At 37.0% G+C, this 17030-nt stretch overlaps 3 protein-coding genes across 6 annotated transcripts; 2 read left to right on the forward strand and 1 right to left on the reverse strand.

The window, feature by feature from the left end:
• The first annotated feature begins 1516 nt into the window (after positions 1-1516).
• Positions 1517-3891, forward strand: LOC118435675. 2 transcript variants are annotated; one of them, XM_035852057.1, is made up of 5 exons: positions 1517-2010; positions 2119-2468; positions 2739-2935; positions 3014-3114; positions 3177-3891. In XM_035852057.1, exons 2-5 carry the CDS (start codon positions 2303-2305, stop codon positions 3664-3666), a joined length of 954 nt encoding a protein of 317 aa, XP_035707950.1. In that variant the 5' UTR covers positions 1517-2010; positions 2119-2302; the 3' UTR covers positions 3667-3891. The 2 variants fall into 2 exon arrangements, with proteins under 2 accessions (XP_035707950.1, XP_035707949.1); XM_035852056.1 differs by lacking the exon at positions 1517-2010 and having other exon boundaries at positions 2020-2468.
• A 1941-nt stretch (positions 3892-5832) lies between these two features.
• Positions 5833-8940, forward strand: LOC110849712 (prostatic acid phosphatase). The gene is made up of 6 exons (XM_022097147.2): positions 5833-6090; positions 6202-6309; positions 6507-6641; positions 6751-6867; positions 7884-8555; positions 8770-8940. The coding sequence occupies exons 1-6, from the start codon at positions 5986-5988 to the stop codon at positions 8926-8928; spliced, it is 1296 nt and encodes a 431-aa protein (XP_021952839.1). The 5' UTR covers positions 5833-5985; the 3' UTR covers positions 8929-8940.
• Positions 8941-9467: 527 nt separating this feature from the next.
• On the reverse strand, positions 9468-16305 carry LOC118435579. Of its 3 annotated transcripts, none has more exons than XR_004834904.1 (4): positions 15644-16305; positions 14938-15075; positions 10250-14869; positions 9468-9695 (listed from the first exon to the last, which is right to left on the reverse strand). XR_004834904.1 is itself a non-coding variant. In XM_035851858.1 (4 exons), the coding sequence occupies exons 1-4, from the start codon at positions 15858-15860 to the stop codon at positions 10674-10676; spliced, it is 4470 nt and encodes a 1489-aa protein (XP_035707751.1). In that variant the 5' UTR covers positions 15861-16305; the 3' UTR covers positions 10188-10673. The 3 variants fall into 3 exon arrangements, 2 of the variants coding, with proteins under 2 accessions (XP_035707751.1, XP_035707750.1); XM_035851858.1 differs by lacking the exon at positions 9468-9695 and having other exon boundaries at positions 10188-14302; positions 14384-14869; XM_035851857.1 differs by lacking the exon at positions 9468-9695 and having other exon boundaries at positions 10188-14869.
• Between the last annotated feature and the right edge of the window lie 725 nt (positions 16306-17030).

Genomic DNA, 17030 nt, shown 5'->3' on the forward strand with positions numbered 1-17030 from the left:
TTAAAAGGGAAGTCGAACCATGCCGCTCATCTTGCAATATACGAATATGGGCTCAATCGCTTAACAATTGAAGGAGCAAAATTCCTATTTTGGTTCTATTGTAATTTTTTAAATTATCTCGCTCTGATGACTCACCAAAGGCAATTTGACGATCAACCATTTGGGAAAGGGGGACAATTTATAACATACAGAGTAGGCTTATGTAATAAAGCCCGAGTAAGGTCTAGTTGTGGTTATCATGTAATCCAAGTTTTGTGCTTGAAATTCTCTGGTAAATGCGTCAATAAATTTGGTCAATTAATACTAATTTTAAAATTTCAATCCATAATCTTTCATTTGTATATAGGCACCAGCAACCCTTCCACGAAATCTCAGCTTGATTGGACGACTTTTAAAAATAGGTATGGGTCATCCCCTCCAGGTAATAATTTGTAAAATTCCACTTTAAAGGCCAACTTTCTAAATTCCACGTTTATTAGAAACCATTAGCACTCTCAATTCCAAAGTATAGCTTTTCACTACACTTTTGAAATTTTCGTGCATCACATCCCACCCAACCGTAACCCCCCCCCCCCCCCCCCAGAGATCAACCTCTTGATCGGTTTGGCCAAAATTTTGCACATATATAACATATGTTATATAGATGCAAAATTTTGAGTCGATCGAATTACATAGTTTTACGAAAATTATTGCAAGACGGACATAGTGGGTACATATGTATGTAAGCTTTGACTTCAAAAGTCTACTACATATCCATACAATTTTCACCCAATTCTGATAATGACTCAAAAAACCCTGACTTTGACCTTGTTTAGACTGGATAATTAGATTAACTAACCACGCGAGGCTTTACGTAACGTTACGGAATTCGTACCATGTAACCTATCGGCCTTACAACTCCATTAATATTTGCTTGATTCTAGCCTAACGAAGCGACAGGTTGAGTGCCCCATGCATAAATAAATGTAACGGACACATATTTAGTCTCACCAAACGTGTCATTTCTCGCAGTCCTGTTTCACAGTGTCTAATGGTAACATGCAAACTTTCCAATTTCGGTAACTTGTAAGTACCTGCATGCAATTCTTCAATTTTGGTTGCATATTTATACAATTTGTGACGCAACAAAGTAACGTAGCATGCAGGCTGCCGGTGGCTTAAAGAAGAAAAGGAAACGAAATCTTGCAAAGGTCTTGCTGAATTTTATTTTTATTATTGTTTAATCAATTACCAATTTTTCTTTAATAATTAATAATATACAGGATGGTTTATTCGATTTCCATACTTATTTTCCAAAATTTTAGGAAACTTGTATTAAATCATTACTGGCCGGAGTACAGATGTATTTATGTATACCTACTCTACGGGCATGGTAATATGCTATGGTAATAAAATCGAACCGTTCAGAAACTACGTAACTATTTAGTACCAATGCGGTAGGAAATTAGCACCAAATCAATAACAGTATTGCCTTTATATATAAAGGCAATCGAGTTACATATATGTAACTCGATCGGATTTTCTACAGTACTGACACATAATATACATCTGTAGTACTGCTCATATTTGATCTTACATAAAATATGTAGTTTAATTTTATATGGTAATTAAAACTGCCACATACTTAGTTCACTTGATTTTATTCTTAATTAAATTTGGTCACTGATTGATACATCATTTAATTGTGCATCATACATAGGTGACTGCATCGGGAGTGGTGCTATATGATCCAGCCAGTGACAACTTTGACCTGCACCCTGACAGCTCTCTAAGAAGTAGTGCCTCCACAATTTCCGCGTGGAGAGAAGAATTGGAAGGATATCGGCAAGGACGGAATCCAAGGGCTACTCGGGATCCAATCTTTTCATCGAGATCGGTCACGACGACTGATACAGCAATTTTTATAGATGTCGAAGATTGCCCTACCGACCAGCGACCAACGTCAGATGGGGGGACCTCTAATAAAAATAAGGATCGTCCCGTTCTCCTGAGCGACAATCACATTGCAAGGTATTTAAAACAAATTATAAAAAGATCACAAAAATTGGCAAATATTATGGCTAAATTTAACCATTATTGGGCTAGTCTTAAAATTCACAAGAATTTTTTAAATTACAGACTTCGTAATATCATTCTCCTTGGAGTTGCTAGTTTCTCGTTCCCTTGGCGATACAATACCAAGACTCATCGAGTGGATCTGTTTATCCCATTCTTTACGAAATTGTGGCGCGTAATTTGGTACCTGTCCGTCATTCAGAGCGCGGGAATAACGGTGTTTCAGGTGTACTCGTTCTCCACGAGAATGGGCGGGACGGATGAGACGGGTAGTTGGCGGCCTGTTTTCATGTCGTCCTTCTCTGTCCTCTGGTACTGCTATTCCCTTTCTTTAAGCGCCACAATGTTCTGGTACGGAGAAGCCATGCGGAACTATGTTAACGCCATGTTTGAAATAAATGGAAAATTGGTGGGTAAGTAAATTTACATTATTTGCATTATACCTAGCTTAAGATATAGGCTACAAAATATAGCCTGTCAGCAAAATTTCAAAGTTGTTCAGAACGTTTTACGAAATTTGGCAAATAATTTGCAAACGATATTGTTACAAAAGTTCAATTTACTACATAGTGAAAATTTTCACATCTTCAAACAAAGCTATTAATGCTTAGAAATGAAACTATTGATTTTAGACTAGTTACTGGTATGCATATTTATTTATTGTCCATTGTATTTCCATTTAGATGAATACTTGATCACCGCTGAAGGACATAAAGAAGGCGGGCAGATCCTCCTGAATCTTTCAATACCAAGCAACATCACACAAACTTTCATTTCCATTAGTTTGTTTCTGACCTTTCCAAATTCGCCATGGTACCTGTACAACTACATCTATTCGCCAGAGCACGGCTGGTGGTGGCTGATTCCGGGTGCACTACACGTACGTTGAAAAGAAAACGGTTATACGTAAATACATTTATAAGTTGGATAATTAATTGACAACTTTTCTTACTGTTAGGAATTTGTGTTTGCGGGCCAAGTGCTATGTTTGTATTTGTTGATTGCTTGGATCGTGGTGGCGCATTCGAACAGTGTTACATTCTGGTTGCAGGAAGCCCAGTAAGGAATAATTTATTTATTTCATTATTATTCCAAATTTCCCTGAATAATTATTTCTCTAGCAAACTCAACGAGTCAGAAATGACCCACGATGACCTTCGTCAGCCAAACAACGCTATTCGGGTCTACCGCTCCCTCCAAGTTCTAACGAATCTCTTTAACGACGCCATGGCCCCGATGGCAATCCCCGTGGTAAAAGTGATCAGCTGGACGGCCCTGATTCCATGTGGATTTGTCCTAACTCGCTCCATGAGTGGGGGAAAGTTTGTCCGCGAACTTCCCGGGATCCTGACCTACCCTTTGGCCGTTATAGACTGTGCGAGTTGTCCCTTCGGGTTACTGCAAATGGGAGCGCGAATGTACGACATTACGGCGTCTTTTTTGACGTCATGGTCTCAAACGAGGCACTTTGCTTTGAGAAGGATCCTTATTTCGTGCCCGTTATTAAAAGCTAAGATTGGAAGGTTCTACTTCATCACGACTTCTACGACGATCCAGTTCTTCAAGTCCGCCCTGGATTATATTATAAATGCGATTGTGTCTTTCCCTTAATGGTGGTATTCATGTACATCGAAACCAGTAATTAATATTCAAACATGTACAATTAAACAATGCAGGTTATTAAGTCCGTGGCATCAAAACCAAAATTTACAATGCGTAAATTTGAAATAATCAAATTAATGAAAATTGACAACTTTCAGTTCTATATAATATTTAGAATGTACTTGGCTGCATCCGATTATGTCAACATTTAGTTTGAGATTAATTGTATATTCCGGTGTTATTATTTAATGCTTAAATATGTAAATAAATATGCATATGCGTGATTATAAAATCTTCAAAGTGTAATAAATTAATTTCATGACTCAACCGTAATAAATGAATGCTATGTGAATGTCAAATTCTTAGGATATCACTTAGCTCTAGCACTTTAGCCATTACTTTCTCATCTATTTACTTATTTATGTATAACTAAATATCTTCCATACGGATTACTTTCAAATGATAATTTAAAAAATTTTATCATTCATTATAATATTTACTTATTTGTGAACATTTACATTACAGTATATTCAAGATTTCCCATTACCAATCAAGCTGTCCGAAATCATCCCATTCATTTTCCTCTTCCATATTCTGGAGGATAATCTCTATCGACAAATATGTAAAGACAAATATGTAGCCGACATTTATGTAAACAATATTTATGTAACCCGACAAATATGTAAGTGACAGATATGCACACGACAAATAGGCAACGAATCAGATTTCGTCACGAATTTTATGTAAGTATTTAGAAATCTTATTTTCAAAACGGCATATTCAACAGTGAAAATCTCAGCAAAAATAAAAATCTCAACAATGATATCAAGCTCAAAGAATCCACCCCACTTTTGCCTTTGCGGAGCCCGGATTGACTTAATACTTGATATTAGCTTTTAATAATCAGAGCTGGTTTCCTCATAATGTTCAAAATTAAACTTACCCTAGTTCCTTTGAAGTAATTAATTACCAAATTTTCAGCTTTCAACAACAATTTCGAAATTTTTCCATATTTGTCACTTACATATGTGTCGGGTTGCATATTTGTCGGGATACATAAACGTCGTTTGCATAAATGTCGCTACATAAATGTCGGTTACATATTTGTCTTTACATATTTGTCACCTCATCCCCCTCTCAAATCACCTCTCGCATATTTCACTCATAATTTGTAACCATGGAAACCTTGCTATATTCCAGTTTACTATGCATTACCAGAGGGCGGATATGTATGTATTTCTAACTTCTTCATATTAAATCAGACCGTATTAAAACTTCGTATACTGACGTCCCATCGAAGCGTGATTTCAAAAATTCAAACATAGTTTTCCATATTTTACATATTTCAGGGTTTTCGTACATATCCATATTTTCATACATATTCGAGCCCTTTTCTAAATATAAATATTTTAATACATATTTCGAGGTTTTTTATGTAAAAATATTTTTCTTTATTCAGAAGTTAAAGTTTTGTCAAAATTATATTTTCATGATAATGGTGTTCAATTCATGTGAACGACTAGAAAATCGAATTTGGCCCATTTTTTAAGCCAAACAATTACCCCTGAAAGTCTATAATCATAACTAATGTCGCATTATGGATAATTCGATTAAGAATAAAAAGAAATATTTAATAATTCATTGATAAGTGTTAAAAATGTGAAAGGTGTGGAAAATTAGATATATGTAAATACAGCGGAAAATTGCAATTGAAAAATATTTTTTATGTGCATATTTTCGAGTTTTTTGAGCACATATTACATACATATTTTGTGGAATTTAAGTACATACATATCCGCCCTATGTGCATTACACACAGGGTGGTTTAGATGTCGAGAATGGAAAATTTTACACAGTGAAAAGTAAATACATAAATCTCCATTGTCAGAATGGAGAATGTCAGAATGGTAACCAATGGAAATTTATTAAATTCTCCATCTGAAAAATTTTCCATTGTAGAGAGACATTTAAACCACTCTCTACATATGTTCTACAATGATGGTCACAGGGAATGATAGCGAACTTCAATGACAAAGGCACCCAGATCACTTACCTTTTCTCACCTGACCTAAATTACGGTGAATCATGGTGAACATTTTTATACAACTGCGAGATCAAGATTACCAGAACTGCCCTTTACCAAGGTCAATGTCAGATTTTATTAGGTTTTTGTCCATGAAGAGGAAGAATAATGCACAGTATGCAAAACAAGCTTGAGGAGAAACCTACAAATTTTTGTCACGAGCTGCTTAGCATTCCGTTTTTTTGCAGTTTTTCTCATTAAACAATTTTAATCGGGTTAAAATTCCATCCCGTTGTTCCAGAGTGATGGAATTTTTTCGGTTAGCAGTCCTGTTGTTCCTGATATGTACACCGAAATATTGTGCAAGTAGTGGAGTTGATCCCACTTTGCAGTTGGAGCTTGTCCACGTGGTAATTTTTTTGATACTTAAATTCTAAAAATTCTAAAAATTTCTATTAAAAAAATTAGAAAATTTATTATTTACTTTTAACTACTTAATTCTATAATATATAAATATATAGCTGACTCGGCATGGTGATCGGAACATGCTTGATCCAAAATGGTCTTATCCGGACGATCCTTATCGGAACGAATCCTACTGGCCAGAGGGATACGCGCAATTAAGCAAGGTTAAAGTTACATTTAAAATAGATAATTCATAAGCATGTTAATAGTGCAATGGATAAATAAATACGGAACGAACTATTTATTGAACAATTCACGAAGCCCTTTTCCAACTTCATGAAATTTAAAAAAAGTCGTAAAATTTTATGGATTTTATAAATTTATTAATGACTGCGTGAAATTATTGTATCTATGTATTTAGCTTGGGAAACAGCAACACTACGCGTTAGGACAATGGTTCCGAACACGGTACTCTAAATTCCTTAGTGAAGCGTATTCTTTGTACGATATTTATGTGGAATCGTCCGATGTGGACAGGACAATTATGAGTGCACAGGTTAGTAAATGAATAAATTGCTATTAATGAAGGATTGAAATAAATTGGGTTATTTGTTATAATAATATATTTCGATTAATTGGTACGCACATTTTACATTACTAACTAGGCCAATCTTGCCGGACTATACCCACCGAATGGAACGATTGATCCAACATCCGTTTGGAATGAAGCATTGCCATGGCAACCAATCCCAGTTCACACAATCCCAAAGGATTTTGATAATGTAAGAAGTGTTATTTATGTAATTTTAAAGATGAAAATTTGCACATTGTTTTCTTGATAAAAGTTGAGAGGCAAAAATAGCAAATTTCATTTGTGCGCATATTTAGCTTGATATGTATGTAGTATGAGTATATATACAACTGCATTTTCAATTGCTGAAATAAATATGTACGTACTGCATTTAATTTAAGATTATACACAGAAGGTGCAGCAGAATTCTTACCTAACGTGTACCCGTTAGAGTTATGTATAATGTGGTGAAAAAGGTTCAATTTATTTACGATGTAATGCGGAAAGCTGTAAAAGACATAGCCGTCCCAATTGAAGAGAAGGTCGAGTTTTATGACGGGGCTGAGGTTCCATTTCGGGTTTCATTGGTTACATAATTTATGGGGTTTTTATTTGGGTCAATTTTTTCACCCAGGCAAACATGAGTCCGTGAAAATCGTGTAACCTTTGTAAAGTAAATTTACAACATGTTTACTGTGTACAATAAACAGATGCCCTTTGAACTTACAGAGATTTGTAATCTTGCTTTCTTCCGCATTCTTACTTGTGAACTTAGGTATGTATGTATGTATAATTTTACCAGGGTTCTTATGCATTAGGTTAGTCTAGTTTTTCTAGACAGGGTTATGCATGTTCAAAAATTAAAAAATGGGACTAACCTAAATTTTAATCGACTGAAATTTTGATGATTTTTGCTATTGAAAAGTTGTTAAGGTTAATCAAAATTAAGTTGTAAAATTCCCACAGATTTAAATTTGAGATAATCTGATTGATGCAAATCTCGAACTTGTATCTGGATAACCCTGTCTACAAAAACCACCATCGACAATAAAGTATAAGAAAGAACCACGAATTTTATTAAATTTGTTCCTTTGTAAACATTCGAGTTACATATTCCATGATAAAAACAAAATTACAAAACTTTACTGCAGTAAAGTCATGACTTACCACAAACCAGAAATCATCTTGTACATAAAATTGTGTAGCAAACTTAATTTTCTCTCACAGAAACTCCAGCTCTCTGCCCCTTGCCCACGTGCATCTCGCCTCATATCAGATTACAACAACGGCCCCGAAACTATCGCCATTTTATCCGAAAACGCGGAAATGTTTGCCCACTTTGCAAACAACACGGGGCGTCCAATCCGTAACCTGGCCGATGTTCACTTCCTCTACGATCCCCTCCTCATCAAAAGCATCCACAATTATAGCCTTCCTGCCTGGAGCGAGGGATACTTCCCAGGCGGACAATTGTTCAATTTGACCTCAATGTCGTTCCGGGTGTGGACTTGGAATGACGAATTGAAGCGATTAAAGGGTGGGCCCATGATTAAGGAAGTTGTACAACATTTCCAGGAGAAAGTGCAGGGCGTTAATTATTCCGTGGGGCAAGGTGAGACTGTGAGACTAACTGATACTACTGACGAATTTGAAGTGGATGAACGACCAGAGGCTGATGACCACACCGATGGTGCACGAAAACTACAGTCATCCATCAAGACATTGGATAAGCGGATGAAGTTTTTTATGAGTTCGGGTCACGATACGACGATTTCTAGCGTATTGAACTCTCTTGGAGTGTGGAACGGACTTCCACCACCGTACGCGAGCGCGGTAATGTTTGAATTGAAGAGGAAACCAGGGAGAATCCAGGGGGATAAGGAAGCCTACTTTGTGGAGGTTAGTGAACAAGGCATGACGAACAGTATAGACTTAATAAATCTTTAAATTTTTTTAGAACACTAGGGGTACTCATTACGAGTGCCTATGGCTATAATAGCACTATTAGTTCTAAATGTAGAAATATGGGAATACTAATTTACTAAATTAATTGGTGTAATCAAAGTAAACCAAGTATTTAAGTTATTTATTTTATTTTAAATTTAAACTACAGATTTACTACCGAAATGAGACTGGACCATCGGACCCTAACTTGTTGACGATTCCTGGATGCGCCGCTTCTTGTCGGTTGGACAAATTCGTGGAGCTGACGAGATCTGCAATTCCCCTGAACTGGGAGTGGGACTGTATCGATGCCTCCTTCACGGCTTAATTGACCACTTGGTTAATATTTACGGATTTTATGACCTTGTTAATTCTATAAAAAATTTCCTAAAATGATGCAACCCTTAAAAATAAAAATATTGATTCAATTATAAAAATGGCGAACGCTCGTTAAATTTGGGCATACTGCGCATGAAAAAATTCATTGCTTTTAAAATTCCACTATTTGATGATTATGCATTAATTTGTTGTACGTATGTATGTATAATCACAAAACATAATTTAATATGATTTAAATATTTAGGACGGGACAGAAAGAGAATAATATTTTTTCTACTCGATGCTATGCAGTTTTATATTTAAATTGGAAAGAAACCCTCTAATAATTAACAGATCTTGAGCACAATTACATATCTATGTATTTTATGTATCTCCAAATAATTAAGTATTCCAATAATTTGGAGCAGTATATTTCACCTGTAAATGTATCACCTGCAAAAAAATGTGACTCAAGCTATCTATATTTAGCCCTTTAAGGAGTATGATTACATAGCTAAACAATGCATTAATTCATCGAACACTGAAAGATCCAGAATTTAGGACTGCATTATATTTAGGAATGATAAAGTTCTCGGCAAATATGAACATTTTCAACATTAACATTAACATTTAACGTAAGAGAAATTCTTCAAAATGACAAGAGATAGTCTAGTCACATTAAAAATACAGAGAGTGATAGATGCAACGTCAAGTGTAACTTCCTGGCTTAAATTCCCCCCAACATCGCATCGCACGTCCACATGTGGAACCCATGTACTGTGGGGAATAACAAGAGAAGTAAGGATTTCTCGGCAAACGTTGGGCGAGTAAAACAAGTATCAATCTAGGCTGCGGTTCAGTTTTTTCGGCCTTTTGGCTCAGTGGTCTGTTGCGTTGGCTGGAAACGAGACGTCGGGGGTTCGAATCCTACAAAGAGCATATGAATATTTTTGCAAATTTTTTACTTTTTTAAATTTTAATTAATGCATTTGCTTATCTAATTAATAGAACTGCTGCATTTACCAATTCTCATCGTGTAATGTTAAATTTTGAAACTAGAAATAATTTTAATTCCGGTTTATTTAATAGTTGGACGATGCTAATTGATAAATGCAACAGTTCTATTAATTAGATAAGCAAATGCATTAATTAAAATTTAAAAAAGTAAAAAATTTGCAAAAATATTCAGATGCTCTTTGTAGGATTCGAACCCACGACGTTTCGTTTCCAGCCAACGCAACAGACCACTGAGCCAAAAGGCCGAAAAAACTGAACCGCAGCCTAGATTGATACTTGTTTTACTCGCCCAACGTTTGCCGAGAAATCCTTACTTCTCTTGTTATTCCCCACAGTAACTTTCAAAATTCAAAAGAGTACACAAGTATGTATATATTTTCAAAATTTAAAACTTCAACATTTTCCTTTAAATTGACCCCGCATTTAAGACATGTAAGTATTTAACCAAATACTTATGTATCTACATATGAATGAGTATGAGTATACCATTCCATTGACTATTTCACAGATTTAGCGTGTCAAAGTTTTAATATCACCCATTTATAAATGCCAAAATGTTGGAAATGCAATTTGAGCTATAACCAGTCGGATCTTGAGCCCAAAATATGAATTAAAAAAACTATTCAAGAAAATATTTTCGGGTTTTGAGTGAAAATATAAAATAAATTTTTTCGAAGTTTACAGTAAATAAATGACATCAGTTTTTGACTGTTCTCCATTTGTGGCAAAAACGTCTCTTTAATCATTACCTGCAAAAAATACGGCCTTTGTTAATTCAGATCTCAACTCTTTCCCCAAAATCTCGGTAAATTCCAGCAGCCAGTCCACAAATTTAACACTGGTTTCAAACTCATCCCCACAAATTCCGTAGCGCTCTTTCAGCCTACCTTTCACCTCCTCCCTACCCAACAATTCCTGACTAATGGCACTAAATTGGCTCATTGCGAATTTCTTGTTTAGCAAAAATGGCAGAAAATCCCCTCGGAACCGATGCCAATCCCAGTTGACCGGCGGTGGCGGATATTGTAAAATACATTTCATATTTGCAAACTCATCACTTGAACTGGGACAACTTTCCATCATTTCAGCAATGGAATTTTCCCCAATCTGCAACCTGAAACTGCGAACGAGTATAAACAAGATTTCAAGAGTGGTTTGCGTCATCGGAATTACTGAGAGTGCACTGACACCGTACAAAACGAGAATATGTCGCGATATTTCGCCCCAATTGAAAAATGTGTTGGCGAGAAATCCAAACAAATCTGTGGAAGTATGCTCAAAGCGGACGAGGTCGTAAAAATATGACAAAATTTCATCATCCACGCCTCTCGTGGCGATTCGTGGGAGTGTCCCGTCTCTCAGTTGGGACAAAAACTGGGCCTCATTTCTGACCAGTTCGTTCAGAAATGATCGAATTAATGAACGCCCTCTCTCGAGCACGGCGGATTTGCCGACGACAAACAATTTTTGGGCGAAATTGCCATTTTCTTCAGGATGCCTCTTATTATACCAAAATTGTCTGAATGCTCCGAAAATAAAATTTGCTACATAAAATTCTGCAATGGATCTGTGCAGAAATTCTGGTTTTTGCACGGATCCATGGACAAGACCAATTCTACTTAATTCTCGGGACGATTCAGGAGAAATTTCCATGCTTTTTCTCTCCACTCTGTAAATTTCCCAGATCAAGGCGTCCCAGCCGTCAATTTTTAGCACGTCGCCCCCCAAGAATTCCAATTCTCGTTCAAACTTCGAGATAAAACTTGGCCTTAAACCTTCCCAAATTCCGTCGTCTTTCATGCCTAATTTGTTCAAGAAGCAAATCTTGTATTTCGCATCGATAAATTGATCAATAAGTATTCGCAGGCTGTAGAAGGATGGCACCGCTTCCTCGAGATTGATCAGACCACCGCAGAAATCGCGGGCCGGAGCGGCAAAAGCGACGCTGAGCATTTTCATGTGGAGCGGGATCCCTAAAAAGGAATTACTATTATCTGAAAGAAAGGAATCTTGAGCCTTCCGCATCAACGTGGATGTAAATGTGACGAGGCGGTCTTTCCCGCCGCTTATTACCCCCTTCCAAATATCGTACAAAAATTGGTCATATTGCCCCAGAGGGACTAAATGATGCGACATAATGCCAAGAGCGCACTCGACAAGAAGGCTGTCTCCCGCCCGCGTGGATACGGCCATATTAACGGACGAATTTACTCGCAATCCAGTCAAAACTTGGGATACAAGGAGCTTATTGGAATCCGCGAGTTCGTCAAAACCATCCAAAATTAGGAATATTTTGGACGAATTGTTGCCCGTCATCACCGCTCGGAACGCGATACTCGAGATGACATCCAGTTTTAAATTTTGCGCTAAAAATGACACAATATTATCTAGTGTTTGGGACACGTTACCCGCATCGGGCCGGGTTCGCGAGGCGTTCGAGAGACGATCGAAACCTACGAGATCTCGAAGTTGAAGGAAAAATACCCAAGCCCATGAATTATTTTGCGAATTTTGCAAAATCTTGTTGCACATGGTCATCATGCTGAAGGTTTTACCCATTCCGGGAATTTCAGAAATGCACATTAAAAATCTGTCGGAACCGCTAACCTCAGAAAAAATATTGTCTTCGTGGACGGGTTGCTTCCCATCAATTTGGACCTCCAGAGCTGGCTGGGTATCGACGAAATGCAAAACTAAGTCGCAACTCCCGCCAATTCCGGGTTTTAAATGGACAGATTTAATCGTGTCCACAGCGGAACAACACTGTGATAATCCCAAATTTTCCAAAAAACTATTTTTGTCCGGAAGTAGCAAGCAGTTCAACGACAAGACTTCCTCCGCACCTTGGCCGGCAACTATTTCGAAATTGAGTACCGGATTTCTTGCCGTTTTGTGCAGACGCCTGGTGTCAATTGCCGGTGGTAAGATTTCCCTTGCCCTGTACAAATCAGGATTATAATGCAATTTCCACTTAAAAAAATTACCCTGGATTCTACACGCCACCAATTCCACCACGTGGTCTGAATGATCTTTGCAATATTGTTGAAAACTAGCTACCGGATCTTGATCGCTCGTAAGGGTAACATATTTCAGATCGAAATTCTGTAAAGAATTTTGCCAAAATTTCCCAAAATCTGGGAAGCCGTCTTCCTCATAAAATAGTATTACCCTGCAGGGCAATTCCAACCCTTCAAAAATATGGACGGCCTCCTCAATCGAACTAAAGGTTCGCTCAGGTTCAACGTAAATGTTAATATTTTCATAAATTGTGGCGGGAAGTGTCCCAATATCCAATTTGACACCTTTCCGCAAAACTACGTATAGCTTGTCCGGATTGTTGAAAAGGTATTGCAAAATTTCTTCGCAACCTGACGCAGAATTTAGCAACTCCGACAATTGGACCAGTACACCTTGCAAATTTATGGATTGGCTTAAAATCAGGGGAAAACTGGAAGTTGAAATACCTAAATTTGTCCAGTTATAATTACAATTAACAATTGTTGGATCGTGCATTATGAATATTACTTGGCAACCAGGAATATTTGGTTTTTGCTCTATTTTATCGACAGGATAATTAATGCAGTCAACAAATATAAATTTTACCCCATCCGGTGGAGACGCTAATTTTGTACCGTTAAAGTCTCCATATTTTAAAATGAGCGCATTTTTACGAGAAAGTCCGCATTTTTCGGATTCCATTAATCCACATATTTTAAGACAATATAGTTTTAACAATTTCCTATTTCCATGTCTACATGCATCCCTCCACGTGACAGGCTGCTTCCCCCCGTCAAATTCCAAAGTAATAAATTTATCCCGAATTGAATCCCTATATCTTTCGCTACACGACCTTATCTGAGCTACAGAAAAATTTTCAAGCTTCCCGCATATCTCGACAATCCTGGTCACGGCCAAGCCCGCATTTTGCAACATTACGTAATAATCCTGGCTTGGAATCAAAATCAGATTTCTTTTCGGGGAATTTGCCACGATTTCAAGTAAAGGTTGCAAAATTTCTAGGTCTGAATTTCTCTCATTTCCGACGTAAGTCTTCCAAATATTGATCGTTTTAAGAAGCTCGACCACCTCCTGTGCGCCTGCGCTGAGCGTGTCCAAATGAATTTTGAGTCGTCCCTCCATCCTCGTGGTTCCCACGGGGAGGCCAGATTTCATAAAATCGTCATATTCTTTCGTAGTTTGTGACCATTTCGTGGTAAATAAATGCCTTATTGAGGAACCCAACAGGCTCAAAATGTTGACATGCTTCTCGAGATAGATGTGCTTTTTAGTGTCCCAGTTTCGAAACAGGATTAAAATCCATTCGTCCACGTGGATCAAGCGTGGATTCAGGTTGGATTGAAGCTCCTCTACAAATCGAGCCATTTCATGCGTGGTTACTGTGTAGGTTAAATTTTGCTTGGTCAAAAAACTTGTGGGTTTCCGGTTACCATTTCCGGTTATGTCCAAAGGAAGTAGAAACATGTCCCCGATATGGTTGTTAACTACATTGACGCCGTTCGGGGTGAATACGAAGTTGGTAATATCCAGCCCGAAGTGTGGTTTGATTTTGAGTTTTAACCCACGAAATTGTTTTAGGGAGGATAAACCTTGAATGATTTCAAATGCTCCCGGGCTATCGAATACTTCGCAGTGCGGGTGGAAAGCATGGGTGGGCGAGTTATTATCCACTAGGTTGAAACTGGTTTCGTTCAGGTGTAAATATTTGATGGCAAAGGTGCAAATTTGTGCTAACCAGCCGCCCAGAGAATGTCCAGTGATGGATAGCTGGAGAGGAGGGATGCCACTTCCGGTGGAGAATTTTTGAACGAAATTGAGACCGAAGGTGCAGGCAGAATTAATTTGAGGGGTGAGACGATTGTTGACCACGCCATCGTAGTCGGCTTGCCAGTCGCCAGGGTCGAAGGATTTGGTTCCTGGAAATTTTGATTTTTTTGTATAAAATATATATATATATAAATAATTTGCATGTTTGCAGACTAACCTCCATGAGCGATAATTAGTTGAGGGTGCCGTTCTGGATTTTCCTTTCTGTAAAATATTGCACCTCTATAACCCGTTTTTTCAGACACTCCACGGCAAAGGAGGACATATTCCAGGAGCCAGGATTCCTTCGGGGAGTCTGAAATTTCGAGATATTTTGTAACTTTATGTGTAATCAGGCGATTTCTGAAGTTTTTTCAAATAGGAGAAATGCACGTGGAACCTAAATAGATACTTTACAGGAATAAAAACGGCAACCACGTATCATATCAGATTACACTTTTACAAATCCAATGTTAAAATAATACCAAGCGATATTCATATATGACTCTGTTAAAGTGGTATTGATAAGTAATACCGTGTAGTAATAGCTCCGTATTAAAATTTTCCACATAGGTACATATGTAGCTAGTTTTTGCTTAATGGTGGAATTTTAACACAGCTTTAATAAGAACAGCTTTAATACCGATAAATCTATCCAAGATTTCTAACAGTATAGCATGAATCATTATTACTGTGATTACGCCATTTAATTAAAACACGCTAATTTTGTACAAGTTTGTTTTACAATTGCAAAGCTATTTCCCACATTCGGCAAACTAATGAAGTTATTTATCAACAATTTTAACTTTCATGTCATTAGCTGACATGCATACTCTTAATTAAATCGGAAAATATAATATGTGCACCATTTTACTATAACTTACCAACGCCTCTTTTTTCCTTCTCCCCATTGACCATGCTGGCCAATCCAGCAAGATCTCTGGTAGTTGGATGCAATTGCAAATTTAGAAAATCTTGCGTCAATTCGGCAATCTCATTCTCATGTCGCGACGACGATTCGAGATCGGTAATAAATTCCGCGTACTCGTCATGATTCACAGTGTAAATCAGGGAAGAGTCTTTTTCCAATTTAATCATCATATTTCTTCCACTTTATTGGTTAGTAGACCAATTTGTCACAGTATATGCATTTCTTCTTTCACAATGTTCCTTTAAACACTTATTTACACGTTGTGCCCTGACCAGCACAAGTTATCGAATGATTTGTTTAAATCACATGAATCAAAATAAATACTAAGACTGAAGGTGAATAATTTTAGTTTAATGCACAAATAAACAACTTGTACAATTAAATAACAACTTAAATGACGATAAGAATTGAACCATTTTAATTAAACAATTAATTTTTAACCGAGTCACCAGATTTACGTAAATAGAGGTATGTAAATAAATATGATTGAGTTCCTCAGTGGGATTATTGTCAGTCTGTGAACATATGTACATACGAGGTGACGAGCGTAATTGTGGTCAAAAACCACCTCTTACTTACACGTACATATTCGGTGAGTCAGAAGATCACAATTACTGCAAGATTCTGTACTCTCGATTAGTCACTCTCTACAGAATATTTACAGAGAGTGATTAAGGAAAACCTTCAACTTTTTGCAAGTTCCTTCTTTCCATGCACTATCTATACATATGTATGTATCGTATGTACATACATATATACCTATGTGACTTGTATATTTTGTATATGGATATGTATGTGCATAGTATGTACTACATACTCTTAGGAAATTGATAAATCACTTGTAAATCACTACTGACCGGAGTACACATATACATATGTGACTCCACCGGCACTAAAATAACGGGCGTTACGGCCCAGTATAATGTTGTGGTACAAAAACATTTACCACAGTCAACAGTATTAGAATTATTTATATTCGTTACACATACTAAAAATTTGTATTGATTGGGTCTTGATCTGAAAAGCAGGATGCATGCACATAACTACCGATTTACGACATTTGAATGAGTTACAGTACCAATAAGCAAGGCAATCCCGACCGGAAGCTGTTGAGTATTAACTGGACCAAGGTTGAAATTTTGTTTCTGGAAGGATGTACATGTAGTTCAGCCACGTAAAATAAATTAATATCTATTACTCGTTATGTCCCAGTAAATGATTTCCCCTGGAACACAACAGTAGAAATTATCATTGTTTTAAAAGGGAGATTTTTGAAAGCTTCTCTCAACCTCCATATTTATTCAAATTTCATATTTAGTCAAATCGAAGTGTAGAAGAGT

Source organism: Folsomia candida, unplaced genomic scaffold (assembly GCF_002217175.1).
Source record: "Folsomia candida strain VU population unplaced genomic scaffold, ASM221717v1 Fcan01_Sc005, whole genome shotgun sequence".
In the NCBI taxonomy this organism is placed as follows: domain Eukaryota; kingdom Metazoa; phylum Arthropoda; class Collembola; order Entomobryomorpha; family Isotomidae; genus Folsomia; species Folsomia candida.

What these genes read in the sequence shown, in the direction of transcription:
- LOC118435675 (XM_035852056.1), top strand. Translation starts at nt 2,057, where the DNA reads ATGGCTAAATTTAACCATTATTGGGCTAGTCTTAAAATTCACAAGAAT. An exon ending in AATAAATGGAAAATTGGTGG is followed by an intron (nt 2,469 to 2,738) that starts GTAAGTAAATTT and finishes ATTTCCATTTAG; the next exon opens with ATGAATACTTGATCACCGCT. An exon ending in TGATTCCGGGTGCACTACAC is followed by an intron (nt 2,936 to 3,013) that starts GTACGTTGAAAA and finishes TCTTACTGTTAG; the next exon opens with GAATTTGTGTTTGCGGGCCA.
- LOC110849712 (XM_022097147.2), top strand. Translation starts at nt 5,986, where the DNA reads ATGGAATTTTTTCGGTTAGCAGTCCTGTTGTTCCTGATATGTACACCG. An exon ending in GATACGCGCAATTAAGCAAG is followed by an intron (nt 6,310 to 6,506) that starts GTTAAAGTTACA and finishes CTATGTATTTAG; the next exon opens with CTTGGGAAACAGCAACACTA. An exon ending in AGGAAGCCTACTTTGTGGAG is followed by an intron (nt 8,556 to 8,769) that starts GTTAGTGAACAA and finishes TTTAAACTACAG; the next exon opens with ATTTACTACCGAAATGAGAC.
- LOC118435579 (XM_035851857.1), bottom strand. Translation starts at nt 15,860, where the DNA reads ATGATGATTAAATTGGAAAAAGACTCTTCCCTGATTTACACTGTGAAT. An exon ending in GAAGGAAAAAAGAGGCGTTG is followed by an intron (nt 15,076 to 15,643) that starts GTAAGTTATAGT and finishes TCGAAATTTCAG; the next exon opens with ACTCCCCGAAGGAATCCTGG. An exon ending in ACTAATTATCGCTCATGGAG is followed by an intron (nt 14,870 to 14,937) that starts GTTAGTCTGCAA and finishes CAAAATTTCCAG; the next exon opens with GAACCAAATCCTTCGACCCT.